The following is a 24519-nucleotide window of genomic DNA, read 5'->3' as shown; positions in this document are numbered from 1 at the left end:
ACAGCAGGAGAACTGTGATGGACATGCAGTTCCATAAACTTTCAGTAAAAAATAAAAAGACTGCTCATCCAAAGGGGCTGCTTGAAATGAGGAAGTTTAGCCCAGCTCCAGCAAAAACCTAAAAAACATACCAGACCAAATAATAATCTAGAAATCTAAGGAGAAGCTACAAGGACTTCTTCCACCATATAATTTTACAAAAAGGAAACCAGAATTTCCCAGGCAACAGGAAAGAGGATGCCAAACAAAGCTGGCACCAGCAGAAACAAACAGTATGTAGCTGTCTAGGATGACTCTGTAATCTTCAGGCCTCAAGAACAAAGGCTACTGGAAGAAAGACTCAAGGTGGACAAGTTAGAAAGAGGAAATGATTTGTGGGGTAGGTGGGAAAAATGAGTTCAGTTTTGGACATGTTGAGTTTAAGATGTCTTTAGGATATCCAGTTGGAGATATTTAATAGGTGGTTAGAGACACATGACTGAAGTCAGGAGAGAGATTAGTGCTAGACAAAATGATCTGAGAATCTAACATGATAGCTGAATTCATAGAACTGATATCACTAAATGAGATAGTATAGAGGGTGAAGAGAAGAGGGCCTAAGACAGAGTCCTGAGGGTCACACACTGGCCAAATGGAAAAGGAGGTACAAAAACTCACTGAAGAAAATAATTCCTTAAAAATTAGAAAGGAGCAAATGGAAGCTAATGACTTTATGAGAAATCAAGAAACAATCAAACAAAACCAAAAGAACGAAAAAATAGGAGACAATGTGAAATATCTCACTGGAAAAATCATTGACCTGGAAAATAGATCCAGGAAAGATAATTTAAAAATTATTGGACTACTTGAAAGCCATGATCAAAAATAGAGCCTGGCAGTATCTTTCAAGAAATTATCAAGGCAAACTGCCCTGATATTCTAGAAAAGAGGGTAAAACAGAGATTGAAAGAATCCATAAACCACCTACTGAGGAAAACTCCCAGAAATATTGTAGCCAAATTCAAGAGGAATTTCATGGAGAAAATATTGCAAGCAGCCAGAAAGAAATAATTCAAGTGTGTTTGGAGTCACAGTCAGGATAACACAAGATTTAGCAGTTTCTATATTAAAGGATCAGAGGGCTTGGAATATGATATTCCAGAGGTCAAATGAACTAGGATTAAAGCCCAAAATCATCCACCCAGCAAAAGTGAGTATAATTCTTCATTATTCAATGAAACAGAGGTCTGTTAAGCATTCTTGATGAAAAGACCAGAGTTGAATAGAAAATTTAAGTTTCAAATACAAGACTCAAGAGAAGCATGAAAAGGTAAACAGGAAAGAGAAATTGTAAGAGACTTATTGAAGTTAAACTGTTTCCATTCCTATTTGGAAAGATGATATTTGTGACTCATGAGACCTTTCTCAGTATTAGGGTAGTTGGAGGGAATACATACATACATACAGACACACACACATATATACATATAGACAGAGGGCACAGGGTGAGTTGAATATGAAGAGATATCTAAAAAATAAAATTAAGGAGTAAGAGAGAGGAATATGCCAGGAGGAGAAAGGGAGAGATAGAATGGGGTAAATTATCTCACATAAAAGAGGCAAGAAAAACTTTTACAGTAGAGGGGAAGAAAGGGGAGGTGAGAGGGAATGAGTGAACCTTATTCTCATCAGATTTGGCTTAAGAAGAGAACAACATACAGACTCAATTAGGTATGGAAATCTATCTTACCCTACATGAAAGTAGGAGGGGAGGGACATAAAGGAGAGTAGATGATAGAAGGGAGGGCAGATTGGAAGAGGGATAGTAATCAGAATCAAATACTTTTGAGGAGGAACAGGATCAAATTAGAGAATAGAATAAATGGGGGGGGAGGGTAATGGGACAGGATAGAGAGAAATATAACTCTTCTTTCACAACATTATAAGTATGGAAGTGTTTTGCATAACTACCCATATACAACTTGTATTGAATTGCTTGACTCCTCAATGAGGGTGGGTGGAGAAGGAGTAAGGGAGAGAATTTAGAACTCAAAGCTCTAAAAACGAATGTTAAAATTATTTTTATATGCAAATGGAAATTAGTTATATAGGCAATGGGGTACAGAAATCTATCTTGCCCTACAGGAAAATAGAATGGAAAAGGGTAAGAGAAGAGGATGGGGTGGGAGTGACAGAAAAGATGGCAGATTGGGGGAAGGAGTAATAAGAATGCATACTATCTTAGGGTGGGGGTAAGGGGAGAGATGAGGAGAAAATTTGGAACTCAAAATCTTGTGGAAGTGAATGTTGAAAACTAAAAATAAATTAATTAATAAAAAGATTACAACATCCTAAAGAAAAATAAATAAATAAATAAAAATTTAAAAAAGAAACTACCAATAGAGCCTTGAAATACTGATAGAGAGGCTGGGACCTCAACAAGTTCAACTTTAAGTATGGAGGTCTATAAGTATGATCATGATCATGATCATTCCATTGCATCAACTAGCTCAGGACAGAAAGGTCAGCAGGTCACAAGAGAGCTCAGTTAATACAACCTGCAAATAAACTAATTCATATTGTTACATAATGTTTAAAAATGTAACCAGGCAATAGTAATGTTTATTTATGTAACGTATGCCTTGTATGTTTACATATATTTTACCATTTACAGTTATGATTACTGTGTCTTTCTCTCCATACTATTTCCTTGCTCCTAGCCCTATTCATACTTTTCTCTCTCCTTTCACCTTTTTCCTCCTCACCAGTGTTTTGCTTCTGATGACACCTTCCCTCAATCTGTCCTCCCTTCTATGAGCCCCTCTCCTTTCTCTTTCCCCTACTATTTCTTCCCTTCATTCTGCTCTCCTTTCTATCCATTGCCCATTTTCTTCCTATATTCTCCTCCTACTTCCCTATAAAGTAAGATAAATTTCTATAATGAAATGCATGTTTTTGCTATTACCTCTTTCAGCCAAATCTGATGAAAGTTCTAGCAATGTTCACCTCCTTCCCTTCTTTCCCTCTACTGTAATAGCTCTTTGTACCTCCTCATGTAATAGAATTTACTCTTTTTAGCCTCCTCCTTTCCTCTTCTCCCAGTACAATCCTTTTTTTCACCCCTCAGTTAATTTTTTATCATCACATTGAAGTCATCTTACATCCACACCCTCTGTCTATGTAAACTCTTTCTAACTGCTCTAATACAGATATAGTTCTTATGTAAGTTCTTAAGTATCATCTTCTTATAGAGGGATATAAATAGCTTAACCTTACTGAACAGCATTTTTTTCTTCCTTGTTTATCTTTTTATGCTTCTCTTGAGTCTTGTATTTGAAGATCAAATTTTCTGTTCATCTGTTTTTTTCATCAGGAAGGACTGAGAGACCCTTATTTCATTGAATATCCATCTTTTTCCCTGAAAGAGTATGCTTAATTTTATGGGTTAGTTGATTTTTGGTTGTAATCCAAGCTCCCTTGCCTTCCAGAATATCATATTACAGTCCCTCTCATCCTTTAATGTACAAGCTACTAAGTCACCTGTAATTCTGACTGTGATGCCATGACATTTAAATAGTTTCTTTCTGGCTGTTTGCCATATTTTCTCCTTGACCCAGAAACTCTGGAATTTGGGTATAATATTACTGGGAATTTTCATTTTGGGATCTCTTTCAGGAGGTGATTGGTGGCTTCTTTGGATGACTATTTTACCCTCTGGTTCTAGGATATCAGAGCAGTTTTCCTTGATAATTTCTTGCAAGATGCTGTCTAGGCTCTTTTTCTTTTTTGATCATGGCTTTCAGGCAGTCCAATAGTGATTTAGAGCATTTTTTCATATGACTGTAGATAGCTTTAATTTCTTCCTCTGAAAATTGTTCATATCCTTTGACCATTTGACAATTTATCAAGAAATGACTGGTATTCTTGTAAATTTGATTCATTTCTCCATATACTTTAGAAATGAGGCCTTTATCACAGACACTAGTTGCAAAAATTCTTTCTCAGTTTTCTGCTTCCCTCCTAATTGCATTGGTTTTGTTTGTGCAAAACCTTTTTAATTTAATGTAATCAAAATTATCCATTTTGCATTTCACAATGTTCTTATCTCTTGTTTGGTCATAAATTTCCCCATTCTCCATAAATCTGATAAATAAACTATTCCTTGCTCCCCTAGTTTGTTTATAGTAACAGCCTTTATACCTAGATGATATACCCATTTGGACTGTATTCTGGTACACGGTGTCAGGCACTGATCTACGCCCAGTTTCTGCTACATTATTTTCCAGTTTTCCCAGCAGTTTTTGTCAAACAGAGACTTCTTGTCCTAGAAGCTGGGATCCTTGGATTTATCAGACAGCATACTGAAATAATCATTGACTACCACGTCTTGTGTATGTTACCTATTCCACTGATGTACCCCTCTGTTTCTTAGCCAGTATCAAGTGGTTTTGATGACTGCTGCTTTATTTTTTTTTATATGTATACAATTTAAGATCTGGTAGGGCTAGGTCACCTTCCCTAGTATTTTTTTTTTTCATTAATTCCCTTGATATTCTGGACCTTTTGTTCTGTCAGATGAATTTTGATATTTTTTCTAACTCTATAAAATAATTTTTGGTAGTTTGATTGGTATGGCACTGAAAAAGTAAATTAATTTAGGCAGAATTGTGATTTTTATTATATTATATTAATTATATTATTTTATATTATATATTTTATTCTATTATTATATTTTATTATATTATACATTATATTATTATATTTAATTAGCTATTATATTTATTATATTATAATATTATATTTTTGTTATATTATATTTTTATTATGTTATTACATTTTTATTATATTATTATAATAACATATTATTTTATTTTATTTTATCATATTATTATATTATATTAGCTTGGTCTACCTATGAGCAAATGATGTTTTTCCAATTATTTAGATCTGACTTTATTTGTGTGAAAAGCATTTTGTAATTGTGTTCATGTAGTCTCTGTGTTTGTTTTGGCAGGTAGACTCCCAAATATTTTATAGTGTCTACAGTAACTTTAAATGGGATTTCTCTTTCTATCTCTTGCTGTTGGGCTTTGTTAGTAATATATAGAAATGCAGATGATTTATGTGAGTTTATTTTGTATCCTGCAAATTTGCTAAAGTTGTTTATTATTTCAAGTAGTTTTTTACTTGATTCTCTAAGATTCTCTAAGTATATCATCATATCATCTTCAAAGAGTAGTAACTTAGTTTCTTCTTTTCCTATTCTAATTCCTTTAATTTCTTTTTCTTCTCTTATTGCTAAAACCAACATTTCTAGTACCATATTGAGTAATAGTGGTGACAATGGACATCCTTGTTTCACTCCAATCTCACTGGAAAGGCATCTAGCTTATCTCCATTACTTTTAATGCTTGCTGATGGTTTTAGGTAGGTGCTACTTATCATTTTGAGGAAGTCTTCACTTCTTCCTATGCTCTCCAGTGTTTTCAATAGGAATGGGCATTATATTTTGTCAAAAGGTCTTTTTGCATCTATTGAGATAAGCATATGGTTTCTGTTGGCTTTGTTGCTGATTGATCAATTATGCTGATAATTTTCCTAATATTGAACCAGTCCTGCATTCCTGGTAAAAATCCTACATGATCAAAGTGAATTATTCTTGTGATAAGTTGCTGTAATCTTTTTGGTAATATATTATTTGAAATTTTTGCACCTATATTCATTAAGGTAATTAGTCTATAATTTTCTTTCTGTTTTTGCTCTTCCAGGTTAGGTATCAGCACCATCTTTGTATCATAATAAGAATTTGATAGGACTCCTTCACCAATTTTCCCAAATAGTCTATATAGCATTAAAATTAACTGTTCTTTAAAAGTTTAATAGAATTCACTTGTAAATACATCTGGCCCTGGAGATTTTTTTCTTAGTTCATTGATGGCTTGTTCAATTTCTTTTTCTGAGACAGGGTTATTTAAGTATTTTACTTACTCTTCTTAATATGGGTAATTTATATTTCTGTAAATACTCATTCATTTCACAAAGATTGTCAGATTTATGGGAATACAATTGGGCAAAATAATTTCTAATTATTGTTTTGATTTCCTCTAAATTGGAGGTGAATTCACCCTTTTCATTTTTGATACTGATAATTTAGTTTTCTTTCTTTTTTTAAAAAAATTAAATTGGCCAAGAATTTATCAGTTTTAATGCTTTTTTCATCAACTCAGTTTTATTTTTTAGTTCAATAGTTTTCTTAATTTCAATTTTATTAATCTTTTCTTTGGTTTTCAGTATTTCTAGTTTGGTATTTAATTGGGGATTTTCAATTTGTTCTTTTTCTAGCTTTTTCAGTTGCATGCCCAATTCATTGATCTCATCTTTCTCTATTTTATTCATGTAAGCTTTCAGAGATATGAAACTTCCCCTAAGAAGTATTTTCACTGCATCCCAAAAGTTTGGTAGGTTGTCTCATCATTGTTATTCTCTTGAATGAAGTTATTGATTGTTTCTATGATTTGTTATTTGACCTACTCACTCTTTAGGATTAGATTATTTAGTTTCCAATTAATTTTTGGTCTATCTTTCCATGGATCTTTATTACATATAATTTTTATTGCATCATGATCTGAAAAGGATGCATTGACTTTTCTGCCTTTCTCCATTGGATTGTGAGGTTTTTATGCCCTAATACATCACCAATTTTTGTGTATGAACCACGTACCATTGAGAAAATGGCATATTCCTTTCTATCCCCATTCAATTTTCTCCAGAGGTCTATCATAGCTACCTTTTCCAGAATTCTATTCACCTCCTTAACTTCTTTCTTGTTTATTTTGAGGATAGATTTATGAAATTCAGAGAGGGGGAGGTTGAGGTCCCCCATTCATATAGTTTTGCTCTCTATTTTTTTCTGTAAATCCTTTAACTTCTCCTCTAAGGATGCTATATCACTTGGTGCATACATGTTTAGTCATGATATTTCTTCATTATCTATGGTGCCTTTGAGCAGAATATCATTTCCTCCCTTATCTCTTTTCATTAGATCTATTTTTGCTTTTGCTATGTCTGAAATTAAGATTGTTAACCCTGCTTTTTTTTACTTTGGTTGAAGCATGATATATTTCATTCCAGCCTTTTATCTTTATGCTGCGTGTATCCCCCTGTTTCAAATGTATTTCTTGTAAACATTAGGTAGGATTATATTTTTTAAACCATTCTGCTATCTGCCTATGTTTTATGGGAGTTCTTCACATTCACATTCATAGTTATAATAACCATCTGTGTCTCTCTCTATCCTACTCCCCCACCCCCATTTATGCTTTTATTTCTCCATTCTCCCTTCTGCTTCTCAAAAGAGTTTTACTTTCGACCACCAACTCCCTCTATCTTCCCTCCCTTCTCTCAGCCACCTTCTCTTTCCTTTGCCATTTCTCCTCCTACTGCCTGTAGGGAAAGTTAGAGTTCTTTACTTACCTGAGCATGTTATTCCCTCCTTGAACCAAATCCGATGAGAGCAGAGCTCAAAGCATGTTCAGCTCCTCCCTTCTTTCCTTCTACTATAATATGTTTTTGTGCCTCTTCATATGATGCATTTTACCCTTTGCTGCCTCCTCCTTTCCTCTTCTTCCATTCACACCCCTTAATTAGGTTGTTTATCCTTACATCAGTTATTTTATACCCACACCCTCTATCTATGTATATCCCTTTTAAATGTCATAATAAATATATAATTCTCAAGATTAACAAGTGTGTGTGTTTGTCCTTCGTTACTGAAGAAGACCATGCCACCAGAAAAATAATGACATGACTTGCACTTGACTTTGTTTTGAGTGAGGGAGGGCTGTGCAGGTCACCAACCTCACTTCTACTCCAGAGCCATCAGAATCCAATGACCAGATATTCATCAGGATGACTGGAGATGACCCAGGATGAGGTAATTGAGGTTAAGTGACTTGCCCAAGGTCACATAGCTAGTGAGTGTCAAGTGTCTGAGGTGAGATTTGAACTCAGGTCCTCCTGACTCCTGCACTGGTGCTCTATTCACTGCACCACCTAGTTGCCCTAGATTAACAAGCATCATCCTCCCATATAGGGATGTAAACGATTTGCCCTTATTGAATAACAAGTTTTTTTTTTCTTTTTTTCTCCTATTCACCTTTCTATGACTCTCTTGAATCTTGGATTTGAAGATCAAATTTTCCATTGAGGTCTGGTCTTTTCAACTTGAAGGTCTGGAAATACATTATTTCATTGACTATGCATCTCCTAGCTCAAAAGAGTATGCTTAATTTTGCAGGGTGATTGATCCTTGGTTGTAGTCCAAGCTCCTTTGCCTTACGGAACATCATATTCCAATCCCTCTGATCTTTTAATGCAGAATCTGCAAGGACCTGTGTGATCCTGACTGTAGTTTCACAATATTTCAATTATTTCTCTATGACTACTTCCAGTATTTTCTCCTTGACTCGATAATTCTGAAATTTGACTACAATATTCCTTGGGTTTTCAACGTAGGAACTCTTTCATGAGGTGCTTGGTAGATTCTTTGGAAAACTATTTTGCCCTCTGGTTCTAAAGGACCTTGGGACAGTTTTCCCTGATGACTTCTTGGAAGATACTGTCCAGGCTCTTTTTCTCATCATGGCTTTCTGGTAGACAAATATTTGTCAGATTTTCTCTCCTGGATGTGTTTCCCAAGTCAGTTGTTTTGCCAATGAGATATTTTACATTTTCTTCTATTTTTTTCATTTTTTAGATTTTATTTGACTGATTCTTGATGCCTCAGAGTCATTAGCTTCTTCTTGCCCAATTCTAATTTTTAACAATTTTTTTCTTCAGTTAACTTTTGTACCTCCTTTTCCAGTTTTTCCTTTTAAGGCGTTATTTTCTCCAGTTAGATTTTGTATCTCCTTATCTATTTGGACAATTTTACTTTTTAAGAAGCTGTTCTCTTCAGTGCATTCTTTTTTATTTTGTCAACTGTATTTTTAAAATCATTGACCAATTTTTCTTCTACTTCTATAATTTGACTTTTCAAATCCTTCTTGAGCTCTTCCAAGAATGTTTTTTGGGCTTGAGACTAGCTCATATTCCTTTTTGAAGTTTCCAGTGTGGGTATAGTGTCAATGCTGCCCTCTTCTCAATTCATATTTTGATCTTCCCTGTCCCTATAATAAGATTCTTTGTTTCTCTAATTTGTTTCTTGTTCATGATGATTGTCTTTTTTTCTGGCTTTAAAAGTGGACCTCTGCTTCTGGGACACAGAGGGCTCTGTGTCACATATTTTTTGTGCTGGGAGCTTGGTGTCTGGTTACTGGTTTTGTGTGCTGTGATCTCTGTTTCTTTCAACTTGAAGCTATATAATGCTGCAGCTTACCTGGGTGCTGAGCTGGCCAGTGTGTGCCAAGGCTGAGGCCAGGTGAAGTCTTTCTGAATTTCCCAGGGTTACAATGAAGCTCACAGCATGAGGTATGGGGGAGGGGTGGTCTGGCTGGTGGATGTCTCCTCCTTACCCCTAGGGCAGCGCTGGAGCACAGGCAAGCTCAGCAGCTAGCGGACCCCAGTCTGTGCTGGTGTCTACCCAATTTCTCTGGCTGTACTAAGGCAGAGGTTGTGGTGTTGGCACTTACCAGCTCCACCCCCTTGGGGCTCAGGACCTCCTGCTGGTCTACTGGGGTGGGGCTTGCCGAGACACCTATGGTCCTTCCTTGGTCCCCTTTAGTCACAGGAAGAGGATAGGAGGATCTCCCTACCATCCCAAGCTAAAAGAATGCTGTACCCCTTCTGCTGGCTCCACTGTTCCAGGATTTTTCCTGGGGCAATATTCTCTGAGTTTTTCAAGGTTATCAAGGAGAGGGTGAGAGCACTTAACAATTTCATTCACCATTTTGATTCTCAGAAGTTCAAGTAGGTGATTTTCAAACATTTAGTCTTTTGGGCTAGAGCCCCAGGAGTGGCTGCTGCTGCTGTCATGGACCCTGCACTTCTTTCACTCAGCTCCTCCAGACTCCTGTCCTGTGGTTTGAGTTTGGGAATTGGCACTGCCACTGGTGATTTAATATTTAATTAATAATTTAATAATTAATATTTAATATTTTCTTCAATTTTTTGTTCTTTTTCCAAGCTGTTGACTCTCTTGTATACCATTCATTTCTTCTCTCTCTCATTTGACTCTTTCATTTGCCTTTTAAAATCCTTGAACTCTTCCAAGAAAGCTTTTTGGATTTGAGATTAATTCATATTTCCCTTTGAGGTTTCTGGTGTAGGAATATTGACAACGTTGTCCCCTTCTGAGTTTGTGTTTTGATTTTCCCTTTCACCATAGTAACTTCAATGTTCATTTTTGCTTCTTGCTCATCTTATTTGCCTATTTCCTGGATTTTAAAGTCAAGCTTTCCTGTTGGAGCACAGGAGCACTGTTCCAAGCTTCTTGTGCTAGGGGACAGGGGCCTGGTCACTGTATTTGTGTGCTAGGGTTTCAGGTGCTGGCAGTTGGAGGCTCTGGCAGTTTACCTGGTGCTGGAATGACTCATCTTGACTCCCAGAAGTCTTCCCTGTCTCCTTCTATGCAAGGAGACCAAGTATTTTCTTGCCAACGTAGTTTCTATGCTCTTATTTATCCCATATCTAAAGGCAGCAAGAAATGCCACTTTAAGGGACACTTGATCTCTGAGAAAATCTCATGATAAATAATAAGTTGTCCCTTAGTAGATGTACAATAAATATGAGAATGAATTTCTATTCTGTGAGATAACTAGAGTGGATTATTTGTATAGTAACCATCCAAAGCATTCTATGAAAATAGCTTGCATTTATATAAGTGTTTTATAGTAAAAGTTTGCATTTGCTGTAAAATAGTTGCTATTATTCCTATTTTACAAATGAAGAAATTGAGGTAAAGAGATGTCAATACACAGGGTTGCACAGACAGTAACTATCTGAGGTACAATTTGAATTCAGGTTTTCCTTACTCCAAGTCCTGTGCTCTCTGTGGATTTATAAAGTATCTTTCAGGATACAGTATTTTGCCATGTATCACAGGTTTAAAAAAGAGGAGGAATAGTTACTACCCTCTAGAGGTTTTCAGACTAAGCTAAACAGCATAGAGAGGATGTCATAAAAGATTTACAATCCACTTACTAGAAGATATCCATTCTTGGATAAAATGAATAAGAACTTAAAGCAATAAAATTGTTGATATGTAAAGGTGTATTGTACATTTTATGGGAGGAGGTATATATGAAGCTGAATATTTTGGCAGGAAAAGACCAATAGCATTTTTTAACTTCCTTTTCAGTTAAACTAGGAAAGTTTCTTTTTTTGAATTCAGAAACTACATAAATTTTGTTTTAAAAAAGAAAGAAAAGGACAGGGCTTAGTGCTAGAGGAATTCCAAACAGAACTTTTTGACATCTTTTCACTAATGAGAATGAACAATTCACTCTTGCAGAATAAAGTGGCACAATCCTGAAATGTTACTTTGGAACTTTCTTCATATTTTTAATGACTCACTTGAGTTCCCTAATCAATTAATTTTAGAAGCCTGGAAATTAATTGGGGAGGGCAGCATGGAATACTCAAAGTGGGCTGGATTTGGAGTCAGAAGAACTGGGTTCACATCCTGTCTCTGCTACTTACCTTCTGTGATTTTAAGTCATTTAACCTATTTAAGCCTCAGTTTTCTCATCTAAAACAATAAGAGGATTAGACTAGAGAATTTCTAAGGTTGCTGTTAAGAATTAATCAAATCAACAGATTGGGGGGTTTTTTGTTATCACATAGAAAAAGCTTGATGTAACCAATCTAAACAATGTAATTTAACTGGCTATGCATGAAGACACAATTTTATGTACTTTATACAAATTATATATATGTGTGTGTGTGTATATACACACATAGAGTCATATACATATACATAGAGACAGATAGATGGACAGCTGGATAGATGAACAGACAGATGATAGATAGATAGATAGATAGATAGATAGATAGATAGATAGATAGATAGATAGATGATAGATAGATAGATAGATAGATGATAGATAGATAGATAGATAGATAGATAGATAGATAGATAGATAGATAGATATAGACTCAACTCAGTCAACTCAATTGATTAGCTGCACACAATATTTCCAGTTTTGGAATCACTGAAAAGAACACCATGAATTCCTTAAACAATCAGAGTATTTGATATTGGAAGAAAATATACTGTCACTTCCAGACTACAATGATTATTTCATTTGAGTAACATAAACAAGAAACTTGATCTCATTCTTAAGAAACAAGTTTACATTGCCAATATTTGTTACTTTACAGGGAGGTACTTTATCCTCATTCATGTGACGGCAGGAATATTTTCTCCATATGTTAAATTAAAACATTTGCATCAGTCATATTTTCAAAGTTCTATTTACATGACATGAGATACCCACACCACATTTTTCTTTCAACAAATAATTAAGGACTTGTTAGTCTGTCAATTTAGAAAAACTTTTGGATTTCTTGCCTATAATTTCATGACACATTTTAATAAACTGAAGACAGATGCTCCCTAGGGGGAAAAAAGTTTGGGAACTCAGGATATTTGAGCAAATGCCAGTTTCTGAAACAAGTTAATGAAGTGAGCCACTTGGAGGCAGACAAATTCCCTGTTAAATACAGGCATGAATTTGGATTGCTGTGTAGCTGTTAATTGCTCTTTCTTCAAAAAGGCTAAAAAATCAACATCTTTCAAATGCAAAAAATTATGGCATCTCTGTTATCTAATGGGTTGAGAAATATTTCAATATTAGATACGACCATCTTTATTGAAAACAGAATTTTGTGGGTTGAACACTATATAATCTATATTTTTTTAAACAACCATTTTCCATAGATTTGCTATTCATTCAGGGATTGCTCACAAAGGGAAAAGAAATTAGATTACATTTTAGTCAGTCAGTGAGTCAATAAGCATTTTTATTCAGATCCTGCTGTAGGCTAGGCACTATGCAAAGTGTTGGGGATACAAAGAAAGGCAAAAGATAATCCTTGATCTCAAGGAACTGAGTCTAATGGAGGAGACAACACGCAAATAACTCTATACAAACAAGTTATATATAGGCTAAATTGGAAATAATCAGTAGGGGGAAGGCATTAGAATCAAGAGGTCAGCTAGGTGGTAAAGTGGATAGGCACCAGCTCTGGAGTCAGGAAGACGTGAGTTCAAATCCTATCTCAGACACTTTCTTGCTGTGTGTGACCCTGGACAAGTCACTTAACTCTGCTTGCCTCAGTTTTCTCATCTGTAAAATGAACTGGAGAATGAAATGGCAAACCACTCCAGTATATTTGCCAAGGGGTCATGAAGAGTTAGACTTCACTAAAATGACTGAACAATTAGAATCAAGGCCGATCACTGAAGGCTTCCCAAATAAGGTGAGATTTTAGCTGGGACTTCAGTTTACCGAACAGGTCATGACATGGTTAGACTTGTGCTTCAGAAAGATCATAATGATGAAGTTGGGGAGATACTGTATCCCTGCAATGTCCCTACTCTTGGTGGCAATTTCCTATAGTCAAAAGGTTTGTAAGCTTAATACCAGATCTATTCAATTATAGATTATTGATAGGGGAACATCTGAGGTTAAGTCTAAAATTAAGCTATTAGGCATAGGACTTTAGACCAACAACAATAAGCTAGGTCATTTGATTCTTAGTAATACTGTGGAGACAATTAGGTCAAGGGCTTGTGAAGTTAGCAACATAAATATTATCTGTGTCTCAGTTGATTAATGTTTAAAAAAAAAATTCTTTTGTGGTCTATATTGTAAATGCTTTAAAAAGAAGTATTACCTGACCAAAAGTTTGAATTGCTTGATTTGTTATAAACTGTGTTAAAAATTTTAAAAAAAAAAGATCATAATGATAGATGAGTGGAAGAAAGTCTGGAATAGGGAAGAGACCTAAGACAAGGAGACCAATCAGCAGGCTATCAAAATAGTCCAAGCTTGAGTAAGGTGGCAACAGCCTACACCAAGGTGGTTGCATTGTCAGAAGAGAAAAGGGGACATGCACTGATTGACAACAGATAGTATATGGGGGTGGAGTAATAGACATTTAGGAATCAAGGATGACACCTAAGTTTTGAGCCTGAGCGACTGGCAGGATGGTGGTATCCTCGAGAAAAATAGGGAAATTCAGAAGTGGAGAAGGTTTGTGGAAAGAGACAATGAGTTCAACTGAGTTTATATACTGAGTTTAAGATATCCCACCAGACATTCAATTTTAATCATTAAGCTAATCTTCAGACTCACATCTATTTTATGGGGATATTTGTGTATTTCATATCCTATTTCATGTGGATTTCTTCATGTTTAAAAAAAACCTATCAATCAATTTCAATATTTACAATAAGGTAGTTCCATTTTTTTTCCAAAATGGTTCATCATGTATTTATTTATTTTAGAAGGAAGAATCCTTTGTCTATATTTTCAAACTAACAATGGTTATGTTTTAAAATTTCCTGTCCATTAGAGTCACTGCAGCTTTATAGAAGTCTTGTGAATCCCTGGCTGTGGTTCCTTGAAACCTGAATTTTTTACTTATACTATTTTTTTCTTTGAATTCAAAACTCTGAATTTTGACTAGAATTCTTCAGTGTTTTCAGTTCAAGGTTTCTTTCAGGAGGTAATTTGTAAACTCTATTTTTTCTTTCCCCCTCTGGTTCTAATAAATTTGGTCCAGTTATGTTTACCAGAGATCAGTCAATTTTCACATCTCCCTGATATGTCCCTATGTGTTGTTCCTAGAGTCTGGAGGGCCACTGACCATATTCCTATGTAGTCCTTCCTTAGACACAGGAACTTACTGGTATTTCTCTTATGTCTGATTGATCACTGTTTTTAGTGTCTTTTAAGATCTTTTCTGTTGTATTTTTTGGGAGTCTGGGTTCCTCTATAATCTTTTACATTGCAATCTTAACTGTAAGTCAAAAAAACCTATTTTAACACCAATATTCTTTTGATGATATTTTACGACTAAAAACAATGAAACATCATAATCTCTGAGGAATCAAAATTGTGGCTAACTCAGTGTGGATAATGGGAGAAATGCATGGTGGGTAAAAGGGAAGTAGAGAATAAGTTGGTAATATTATCAACACTAATTTCCATGTAAGAAGACATTGATGAGGAGAAAGTAGAGTGCATTAGTGTCAAAAGGTACAATTTTCAAAAGAACTGCAAACTATTAATTACCATATGAAAGAATCTTCCAACTCATTAATGATAAAAGAAATACATATAAAAACAACTCAGCGGTTTCACCTTTCACCCAACATATTGGCAAAGATATAAAAAGACAGAAATATTCAGTGTTGGAAAGGCTATGGGAAGACAGGCACAATAATTGGTAACTGGAAAGCAATATTCTGGAATTATCAAATAAAGTAAGTAAAATGTGTGACCCAGAGCTTCCACTACTAGAAATATACTCCAAGGAGGTCACTGAGAATAACAAAAACCAAAATCCACCAAATGTTTCAGTATACACCAATATAGTAACACTTTTTCTGGCAGTATATTCAGAGGCAGTGAGGTAGCAGAGTATACAGTGCTGGATTTAGAATTAGGAAGACATAAAATCAGCCTATAAGATGCTGAACAAGAGAACTAGCTTCTCTCAATCCCAGCTAACTTATCTGTAAAAAACTTCATTTGTAAATGCAAGTCAGGACATTACCTTCCTGATATCAGGGTCCTCTTTGAGAAGGAAAAACAAGCAATAACAATAACAAAACTCACAAGTAAAATGTTCACAGGGTTGTTGTGAGGATTAAATAAGATGACATATAAAAGTCTTTGTAAATCTTAAAGTGCCATATAAATGCTACATCCTACAAAGAAATAAAAGTAAAGAAGCTACTCATTGAATAGAGATTGGCTATATGTAGCACATGAATATTACTCTACCATAAGAAATGACGAGCATGATGAATACCAAGAAGCAGTAAGACTTCCATGGCTGGATACAATATATCAGCAGAGACTCAGGAAAGAAACATATGCAAAAATCAAAAACAAGCAATACCAATCAATCAAAACAGAATATCACAAAATTAAAATGACAAAGTTTGGCCAAGAAGAGATATGAGAAGGAGAAGGGAAAGAGAAATGATATTTATATAGTGCCTACTACATGTGAGATACTGTGCTAAGAGTTTTACAAATATTATTTCATTTGATCCTATAGCAACCCTAGGGGGTAGGTTATTTTATGCCCATCTTACAGCTGAGGAATTTGAAGCAAATAGAGGTTAAAGGTACTATAGGTAGTAAGAATCTGAGTCCAAATTTGAACTCAGATATTCCTGACTCCAGACCCAATGATTTATCAACTGCACCACCTAGATACCTCATGAGAAGATACTTCCCTTTCCTCCTTGTTAGAGATGGAGGTTCACAAGTATGGAACACTGCATGTAACATCAATTTTTCATGTGTTTATTTGTTTTGCTGATTTTTTTCCTCTTCCTCCTTTAAAAAAAGTCTTATGCAGAATAGCTTATAAAGCCATTGCTCATAAGGATGGCTTATAATTTTTTGTAAGGGATAAGAGGGAGAAAAGGAAGGATACAAGCATAACTGAAGTTATCAAAAACAGTATCAACAAAGTCTATTATTTTATCAATGTTAGATTTTTAAAAATCAATATCTGAACAGGAGCTTATTAACATTTAAATTCACTGTTAAAGAGCAAATTCAGTAAACTAGGAAATTGCATTTTCTGTGTATTACAATTAATTAAAGTTTCTATCATACAGTTAAAACTGTAGTGTCCTAAATCCTTGGGGAATGTCATTCTAAATTCTAGGAGGCATCACACACAAAAAAAAAAGAGGGCTGGTTTTGGAGTCAGAAAATATGGGTGAGTTCAAATAGGGCCATTAATGTTTATTACCTATGTGACCTTCAGCAAATTATTCTATTTCCACAGGCCTTAGTTTCTTCAACTGTAAAAAGAGGACATTGGACTGGATGACCTTTAAAATCTCCTTCACATTTATGACTACTATATGACTACAATTCTCTTGATTCTTTTAAATGAAATGTTTTATCACAAATTGTTCCTGAATTATTTCAAATTCCTATTTCACATTACCTAAAAAGTACAGAAGTTTGAAAGAATGATGAAGTTTAAAGGAGTCAGATTTCAGCTGCAGTGGGAAAATACTATGAAGGTTAAGAGGGAGGGGGAGATTATTTCCACAACAGGAGAGATCACTAATACTTCTTCCAACTGACAACATGGCCTGAAATGTTTAAACATTCTTTTTTTCCTCAAAGAGAATGTAAACAAAGTCAGGAGTTCATTAAAGCATGATCATCACCCACAGTGCTTCCTGTCTTTGTCTTCAGGGCTTGGCAATCCAGAGTGGAAATGTGCAAGGCTTGTGAAAAGGTTACTTCCCTTGCAAATCAAAAAATTCCACACTATATTTCATTTAAAAACAATTAGGTCATGTTCAGATGAGGAATTGAGGTGACTTCCACAAAAACATGTAACATACTTAATAACACACTTTAAAATTTTTTCTTTATAATGAAACCTCAAGATCCAGAAAGATAAGAAACAACCTCAAGACTATTTCACACATAAAATATGTCTCATTTTACACAATAAAGCTAATTCTAGAATGTTGAGTATAGATGGAATATTTTTAAATCAATATTTGGAGGTGGAGCTAAGGGAAAATTGGGAAAAGAAATGAGTGATAAAAGAAAATTATGAAAATGAAGTTAACAGCTGTGTAAATACAATACTGAAGAATACACTATTTTAAAAAACAGAATAGGCCAAATGGAAAAGGGGGCACAAAAATTCACTGAAGAAAAGAATTCCTTAAAAAGCAGAACAGGACAAATGAAAAAAGAGATAAAAACATTCACTGAAGAAAAGAATTCTTTAAAAAACAGAATTGCCCAATTGGAAAAAGAGATAATAAAGCTCACTGAAGAAAATAATTCCTTAAAACTCAGAATTGTACAAATGGAAGTGAATGACTCCATGAGACACCCAGAAACAATAAAACAGTCAAAAGAATGGGAAACAAAAAGAAGAAAATGTGAACTATCTCATCAGAAAAACTGACCTAGAATACAGATTAAGGGGATATAATTGGACTACCTGAAAGTCACCATCAAAAAAAGAGCTAACATATCATATTTCAAGACATTATAAAGAAAAACTGCTCCAATATCTTACAACCAGAAGGCAAAATAGAAATTAAGAGAATACACAGGTCACCTCTGGAAAGCGCTCCTAAAATGAAAACTTCAAGGAATATTATAGTCAAATTGAAGAGCTCCCAAGTCAAGCAGAAATTATTTCAAGCATCCAGAAAGAAACAACTCAAACATTGTGGAGCCACAGTTAGATCATACAAGATTGAGTGGCTTCCATGTTAAAAGAGCAAAGGGCTGGAATGGTTTCCCAGAAGGCAAAGGAGCTAGGATTACAAGTATGAATAATCTACCTATCAAAACTAAGTATATTCCTTCAGGGGGAAATGAACATTTAATGAACTAGAGGACTTTCAAGCATTCTTGATGAAAACATCAGAGCTGAAAAGAAAATCCAACTTTCAAACATAAGATCCAAGAGAAGTATGAAAAGATAAATATGAAAGAGAAATCCTAAGGGACTCAATAAGGTTAAACTGTTTACATGTCTATAGGGGAAGATTACACATGTTACTCCTAAGAACTTTATCATTATTAGAGTTGCTAAAAGAAATCTACATATACAGAGAACATGGGTGTGAGCTGATTATGTTGCAATGACCTCAAAAAAAATGAAGGGGTGAGGAAGAGGAATGCACTGGGAGAAGGGGGAAGGGAGAGATAGAATGAAGAACATCTTCTCACATAAAAGAGGAGCACAAGGAAAAGCTTTTATACTAGAGGGGAAAAGAAGGGGTGGCAGTGGCAGGCAATACTTGAATCTTACTCTCAGTTGACTATATATACACTTTATATATAGTGTGTATATGTATATATATATATATACATATACACACTATACACACTCAGTTGACTATAGAAATCAATATTATCCAATGGGATAAGAGAAAGGAGGGGAGGATGATGGAAAGAGCAGATTAATGGAGGCAGTGGTCAGAAGCAAAATAGACTTTTGAAGAGGGTCAGGACAAAAAAGAGAGAGAAGGATAAACAGAAGAAAACTGGATAAAGAGAAATCACAACTGAATGTGAAAGAGATGAGCTGACCCATAAAATAGAAGCAAATAATAGAACAGAGAAGAAACCAGAGTTGAAATAAGGAGCTGGGGCAAAATCTAATAGGCTTCAGATGAAACAAGAGGATGAGGTAGCAATTGTGATCTCAGACAAAACAAAAGCAAAAAAAAAGAGCTAAATAGAGATTTTGCTAAAAAGTACCATGAACAATGGAGTAATATAAAAATAATTTACATCAAGTTTCTTTGAGAAAGGCTTCATTTCTTAAATGTCCATAGAACTGAGTCAAATTTATAAAAAATAAGGCCCATTTTCCAATTGATAAATGACCAAAAGACATGAAGAGGCAGTTTTCAGAAGAAGAAATCAATGTTATCTATAGTCATACGAAAAAATGCTCTAAATCATTATTGATTAGAGAAACGCAAATTAAAACATCTCTGAGGTACCACCCTATACCTATCAGAAATGACAAATGCTGGAGGAAATGAGGGAAAACAGATAAACCAATGAATTGTTGGTGCTGGGAACTGATCCAAGCATTCTGGAGAACAAACTGGAGCTGTGCCTAAAGGGCTATAAAACTATGCATACCCTTCCTTTGACACAGCAATACCACTGCTATGTCTAATACCCAAAGAGATTTAAAAAAAAAATGTCAAAAGGACAGATATACAAAAATATTTACAGGAGCTCTTTGTGGTGACAAAGAATTTGAAATTGAGGGGATGCCCATCAACTACTGATTGGCTGCAAAAGTTGTAATGTATGGTTGTGATGAAGTAGTATTATGCTAAAAGAAATGACAAAGGGGATAGTTTCAGGAAAACATGGAAAGACATACAAATTGAAGTTATCTGAACTAACGGTTAACTGATAGTGCTGATGGTAATTGAAGACAGCAGAACCAGGACATCATTAGACACAGTAACAGGAATGATTGTAATATAAACTGTGTAATGTAATTGTAATGATAATAATGTAAATTGTGAAAGTCTTAACTACTCTGATCAATACAAGGATCCAAGACAATTCTAAAAGACTCATGATAAAAAATGTTATCCACCTCCAGGTAGAGAACTCATGAACTCTGAGTGCAAACTGAAGAACAGATTTTTCACTTTATCTTTCTTGCTTTTATCTGCAATATATTTATCATGGAAATGTTTCCCTTGATTTCACATGTATAATTGATGTCACACTGCTTGCCTTCTCAGTGGAGAGTCTGAAGGGAGACAGAATTTGGAACTCAAAATGTTTTTTATGTCAGAAATAAAGTTTTAAAATACCTTAAAAATGTTTAAAATGTACTATGAGAACTCTTTATTTAAAAAAACAACTTGCAGAGAGATTTTACATGCAGTGAATAGTTACCTCTTCATTTCATTTCTTCATTATCTCTTCATTTGTACTTCTGAATTTTCTTTAAATCAGGCACATTTTTACTTAAGTATAAAGTTCTACAGCTAGATTTAAGAACATAAGAAGAAACGTTCATAAACTACTATTTTTAAATAGTAGGTAGCACTCTTCTCACCTGCCAAGCAGAGCCAAGGCCTTCAAGGCTCTCCATGGAGAGGGAAGGAAGGAGACTAGTGACCTCCCCCAACCCTGATTCATGGCAGCTATGAGCACACAGCTGCTAAAACATACATTCAACCTAGGAGAGCCTGGAACTGGATCTCAGAGCCCTAGCTACACAATTTCCTTCAGCTCCATTCCATTTTGACTGGGCTCATCTTCCAGCTGGTGGTCATCTTTTCCTCCAAGTGCTATAATGGATACAGTAGAGCCAGCTTCTACACCAACTGACAATCCAAATGCTTTAGACTTCTTGATTTTACCAAGCAATCTTCAAGGTAACGCATGTCCAGCTTGGGATTACTGTTTGGTCATCTGTGCTCATGAAAGAAGCACAAAGCTAGCACTTTCAGATCCACAGACAATGATAAGTTTTATATATGTGTATGGATGTACATAGTATTTTCCTTCTTGAGTATTTTGTACTTGTCTTAATCATTGTGTGGCTGTGAAGAGTTGAGTCATTCAGAGTTGATCATCTCACAATGTTGCTGACTCTGAGTACAGTGTTTTCCTGGTTCTGTTCATTTCACTTTGCATAAGTTTGTACAAGTCTCTCCAGGTTTTTCTGAAATCTGCCTGTTCATCATTTGTTATTGAACAATAGTATTCCATGTCATCATATACCACAGCTTGTTCAGCCATTCCCCAACTGATGGGCATCCCCTCAGTTTCCATTTCTATGCCACCATGAAAAGGACTGCTATAAATATTTTTACACATTTAGGTCCTTTTCCCTTTTTTATGATCTCTTTGGGAATATAGATGTAATAGTGGTATTGCTGGATCAAAGAGTATGCAGAGTTTGGTTGCCCTTTGGTCATACTTCCAAATTGCTCTCCAGAATGGTTGGATCAGTTCACAATTTCATCAACAATGCATTAGTCATCCAATTTTCCCACATCCTCTCCAACATTTGTTATTTGCCTTTTTTCTCATGTTAGTCAATCTGAGAGATATGAGGTGGTACTCAGAGTTGTTTTAATTTGCATTTCTCTAAGCAAAAATGATTTAGAGCATTTCTTCATATGCTTATACATAGTTCTGATGTCTTCATCTGAAAACCATCTATTTCATATCCTTTGACCATTTATCAATTGGGGAATGTCTTGTATTCTTACTTTGTGTTCATCCTTCGTTGCTGAAGTAGGCCATGCCATCAGAGAAATGATGACATGACTTGCACTTGACTTTGTTTTGAGTGAGGGAGGGCTGTGCAGGTCAGCAGCCTCACTTCTCCTCCAGAGCCATCTGAATCCAGTGACCAGATATTCATCAGGATGACTGGAGATGACCCAAGATAAGGCAATTGGGTCACATAGCTAGTGAGTGACAAGTGTCTGAGATGAGATTTGAACTCAGGTCCTCCTGACTCCTACACTGGTGCTGTATCCACTGCACCACCTAGCTTCCCCTACTATTGATAATCACTCTAAAGCTAGGAGGGTTCAGATGACCCCTTAGGCAGGGGCCCATTGGCATCCCTGCTTTAGAGTGCAGTAAGTTTAAGGTTTTGGGAAAGGGCAGGAGAGGAGAGGGGAGGGGTAGGGAGGGCAGGGGCAGGGTGGGGCAGAGTGGGTCGAGGCGAGGCAAGGAGCCAGTAAAACCCAAGTCAACTGGGCATCTTTTGACCATCCAAATTTACCTTAAGTGGGATTGGGAAAGAATTCTTGTAGAAAGGTAGGACTTTAGCTAAGGCAAGAAGGAAGCCAGAGAAGCCTGGAGATGGAGATAAGGAAGGAGAGAATTCCAGGCATAGAGGACAACCAATGCCTGCACATTGGTTGCACAAACAACCAATGAAAATGAACATGGCATCCAGAGATGGCAGATCTTGTGCAAGGAACAGCAAAGTCAGTACCACTGCAGAGTAGGAGAGAGTAAGATATAAGAAGACTTCGGAGGTATGAAAGGGCTATGTTAGGAATGGCTTCAAAAGCCCAAAAAAGGATTGCATATTTGAATCTGGTGGTAATAGGGATTCACTGAAGTTTACTGAATTGAAGAGGGAGATGGGGAAAGCATTAGGTGGCTCAGCAGATAGAGCACCAGGTCTGGAGTCAGCAAGACATGCGTTCAAATCTAGCCTCAGACACTTAGTAGCTATGTGACCCTGGACAAGTCACTTAACCTCTGTTTACCTTAATCTACTGGAGAAGGAAATGGCAAACTCTAGTATCTTTCCCAAGAAAACATGGTCAGCTGATGTGCTAAAGAACACAAGTTCATGAAGAGTTGGACACAACTAAATGACTAAACAATAAGAAGGGGTGGAGAACAGCATGGGGTGGACTGAAGTTGCTGGAGGTTGGGCAATGACAATGTAGGAGGAAATAAAAGGGTATATAACAGTGAAGAGTTGAGAATGACACTCAAGTTGTGAGCCTAGGTAATTGGAAGGATATTGGTGCTCTTGACAGTAATAGGAAGTCAGCAAGAGGGAAAGATTTGGAAGGAAAAATAGTAAGTTCTGTTTCAGACATATTTAATAAGTCTCTGTAACATCCAGTTCAGATGTCCAATAGGCAGTTAGAGATGTGAGATTTTCTCTTCTGCCCATCTCTTAGAAATATTATGAAGAAAGCAATGTTGAATAGAAACCATTTCATGTAGTGAGAGCCACTCCTTGATTTTCTTAGAGAAAGTGGTCTTTTATAAAATTACCCCAGATAAACCCAATACAAAGTCTTCCTTTCTTACCAGAGACCACTCCCAAAACAGAAATGGTTTTTAATGAGACCCTTTTATTCCCTTCCAAGGAGATACTTGCCCCTACCTACTTCCCAGATTTAATCCCCCTTTTCATGGATAAAGTGATATAAAGAACTCCATCATCAATTGATAAGCAGAAAAATGGGTAAATATTAGGACATGACTTCCTCCCCTACAGCACTGGGAATTGTTTCCACCATGTGTACTAGAAAATGTAAGAGGTTTGCTATTGAAAATTTGAACATCTAAACCATTTAACACCAGGAATAGGTTATACTGTTCTAAGTAAAATGGTGTTAAACAAAGAACTAGACATAAAGTGGGTGCCAGCCTACTGGGGAATGGCTAAACAAAATGTATTTTGTGAAAACACCTGGATATTACTCTTCAGTAATTTTAAGAAACTTCATAAAACTTATATGAGACAGAATATAGAGGGTATAACCAAGAGAACAATGAAAAGAAAATTAAAATGAAGTCAAAGTCTGCGTAATTTTAGTAACCAAATTTCACCCCAGAAAATAAGCAAGATAACATAACTCATGCCTCCCAGCAAAAAGGCAGAGGATTAGCATAAACAAATGATCACAACCACAGTCAAATGGCGCATCATACCACATGGACGATATCAGTTGCTTATGCTTACCTATTTTTCTTTATTTCAAGAGAGACTTTAATTTGCTTTTTTCAAAGGGTGGGAGGGAATGGTATGTCCAGAAATTATTGTAGTGTAAACCTTAAAATCATTAATAAAATATACATATATATGCATATAATTCTATATATTTAATAGTGCTAAAAGAAAAGGAATCGTTACATTTATATTTTCAAGTCATCTCTAATAGACTGTTCAACTTACTTGAGTAGATTTCCAAGATTGAAAAGAGCTCGGTTATGCTGTGGGTTTAGCTGCAGAGCTCTTTGATAGTATTCCTTTGCTTCTGTCCTGTCTTTGGTCAGTGTTCCAAGGTTGTTCAGGGCACTTGCATGATGGGGATACAACCTG

The 24519-nt window shown here is 35.6% G+C and overlaps 1 protein-coding gene across 3 annotated transcripts in view; it reads right to left on the bottom strand.

The window, feature by feature from the left end:
* The window catches only part of TMTC1 (transmembrane O-mannosyltransferase targeting cadherins 1), a 304321-nt gene that overhangs the window by 65888 nt on the left and 213914 nt on the right, over positions 1 to 24519 (bottom strand). For 2 of the 3 annotated variants that reach the window (XM_072654415.1, XM_072654414.1), the window contains one exon: positions 24373 to 24516. The exons of the other annotated variant lie outside the window; for it this stretch is intronic. In XM_072654415.1, coding sequence (XP_072510516.1) covers positions 24373 to 24516 — 144 coding nt within the window. The remainder of the gene's footprint in view (positions 1 to 24372; positions 24517 to 24519) is intronic. 3 annotated transcript variants of the gene reach the window in all.

This window comes from Notamacropus eugenii, chromosome 3 (genome assembly GCF_028372415.1).
Source record: "Notamacropus eugenii isolate mMacEug1 chromosome 3, mMacEug1.pri_v2, whole genome shotgun sequence".
NCBI lineage: Eukaryota > Metazoa > Chordata > Mammalia > Diprotodontia > Macropodidae > Notamacropus > Notamacropus eugenii.
Note: the sequence above shows the minus strand (reverse complement) of the source record. Positions and strands in the feature narration are given on the sequence as shown.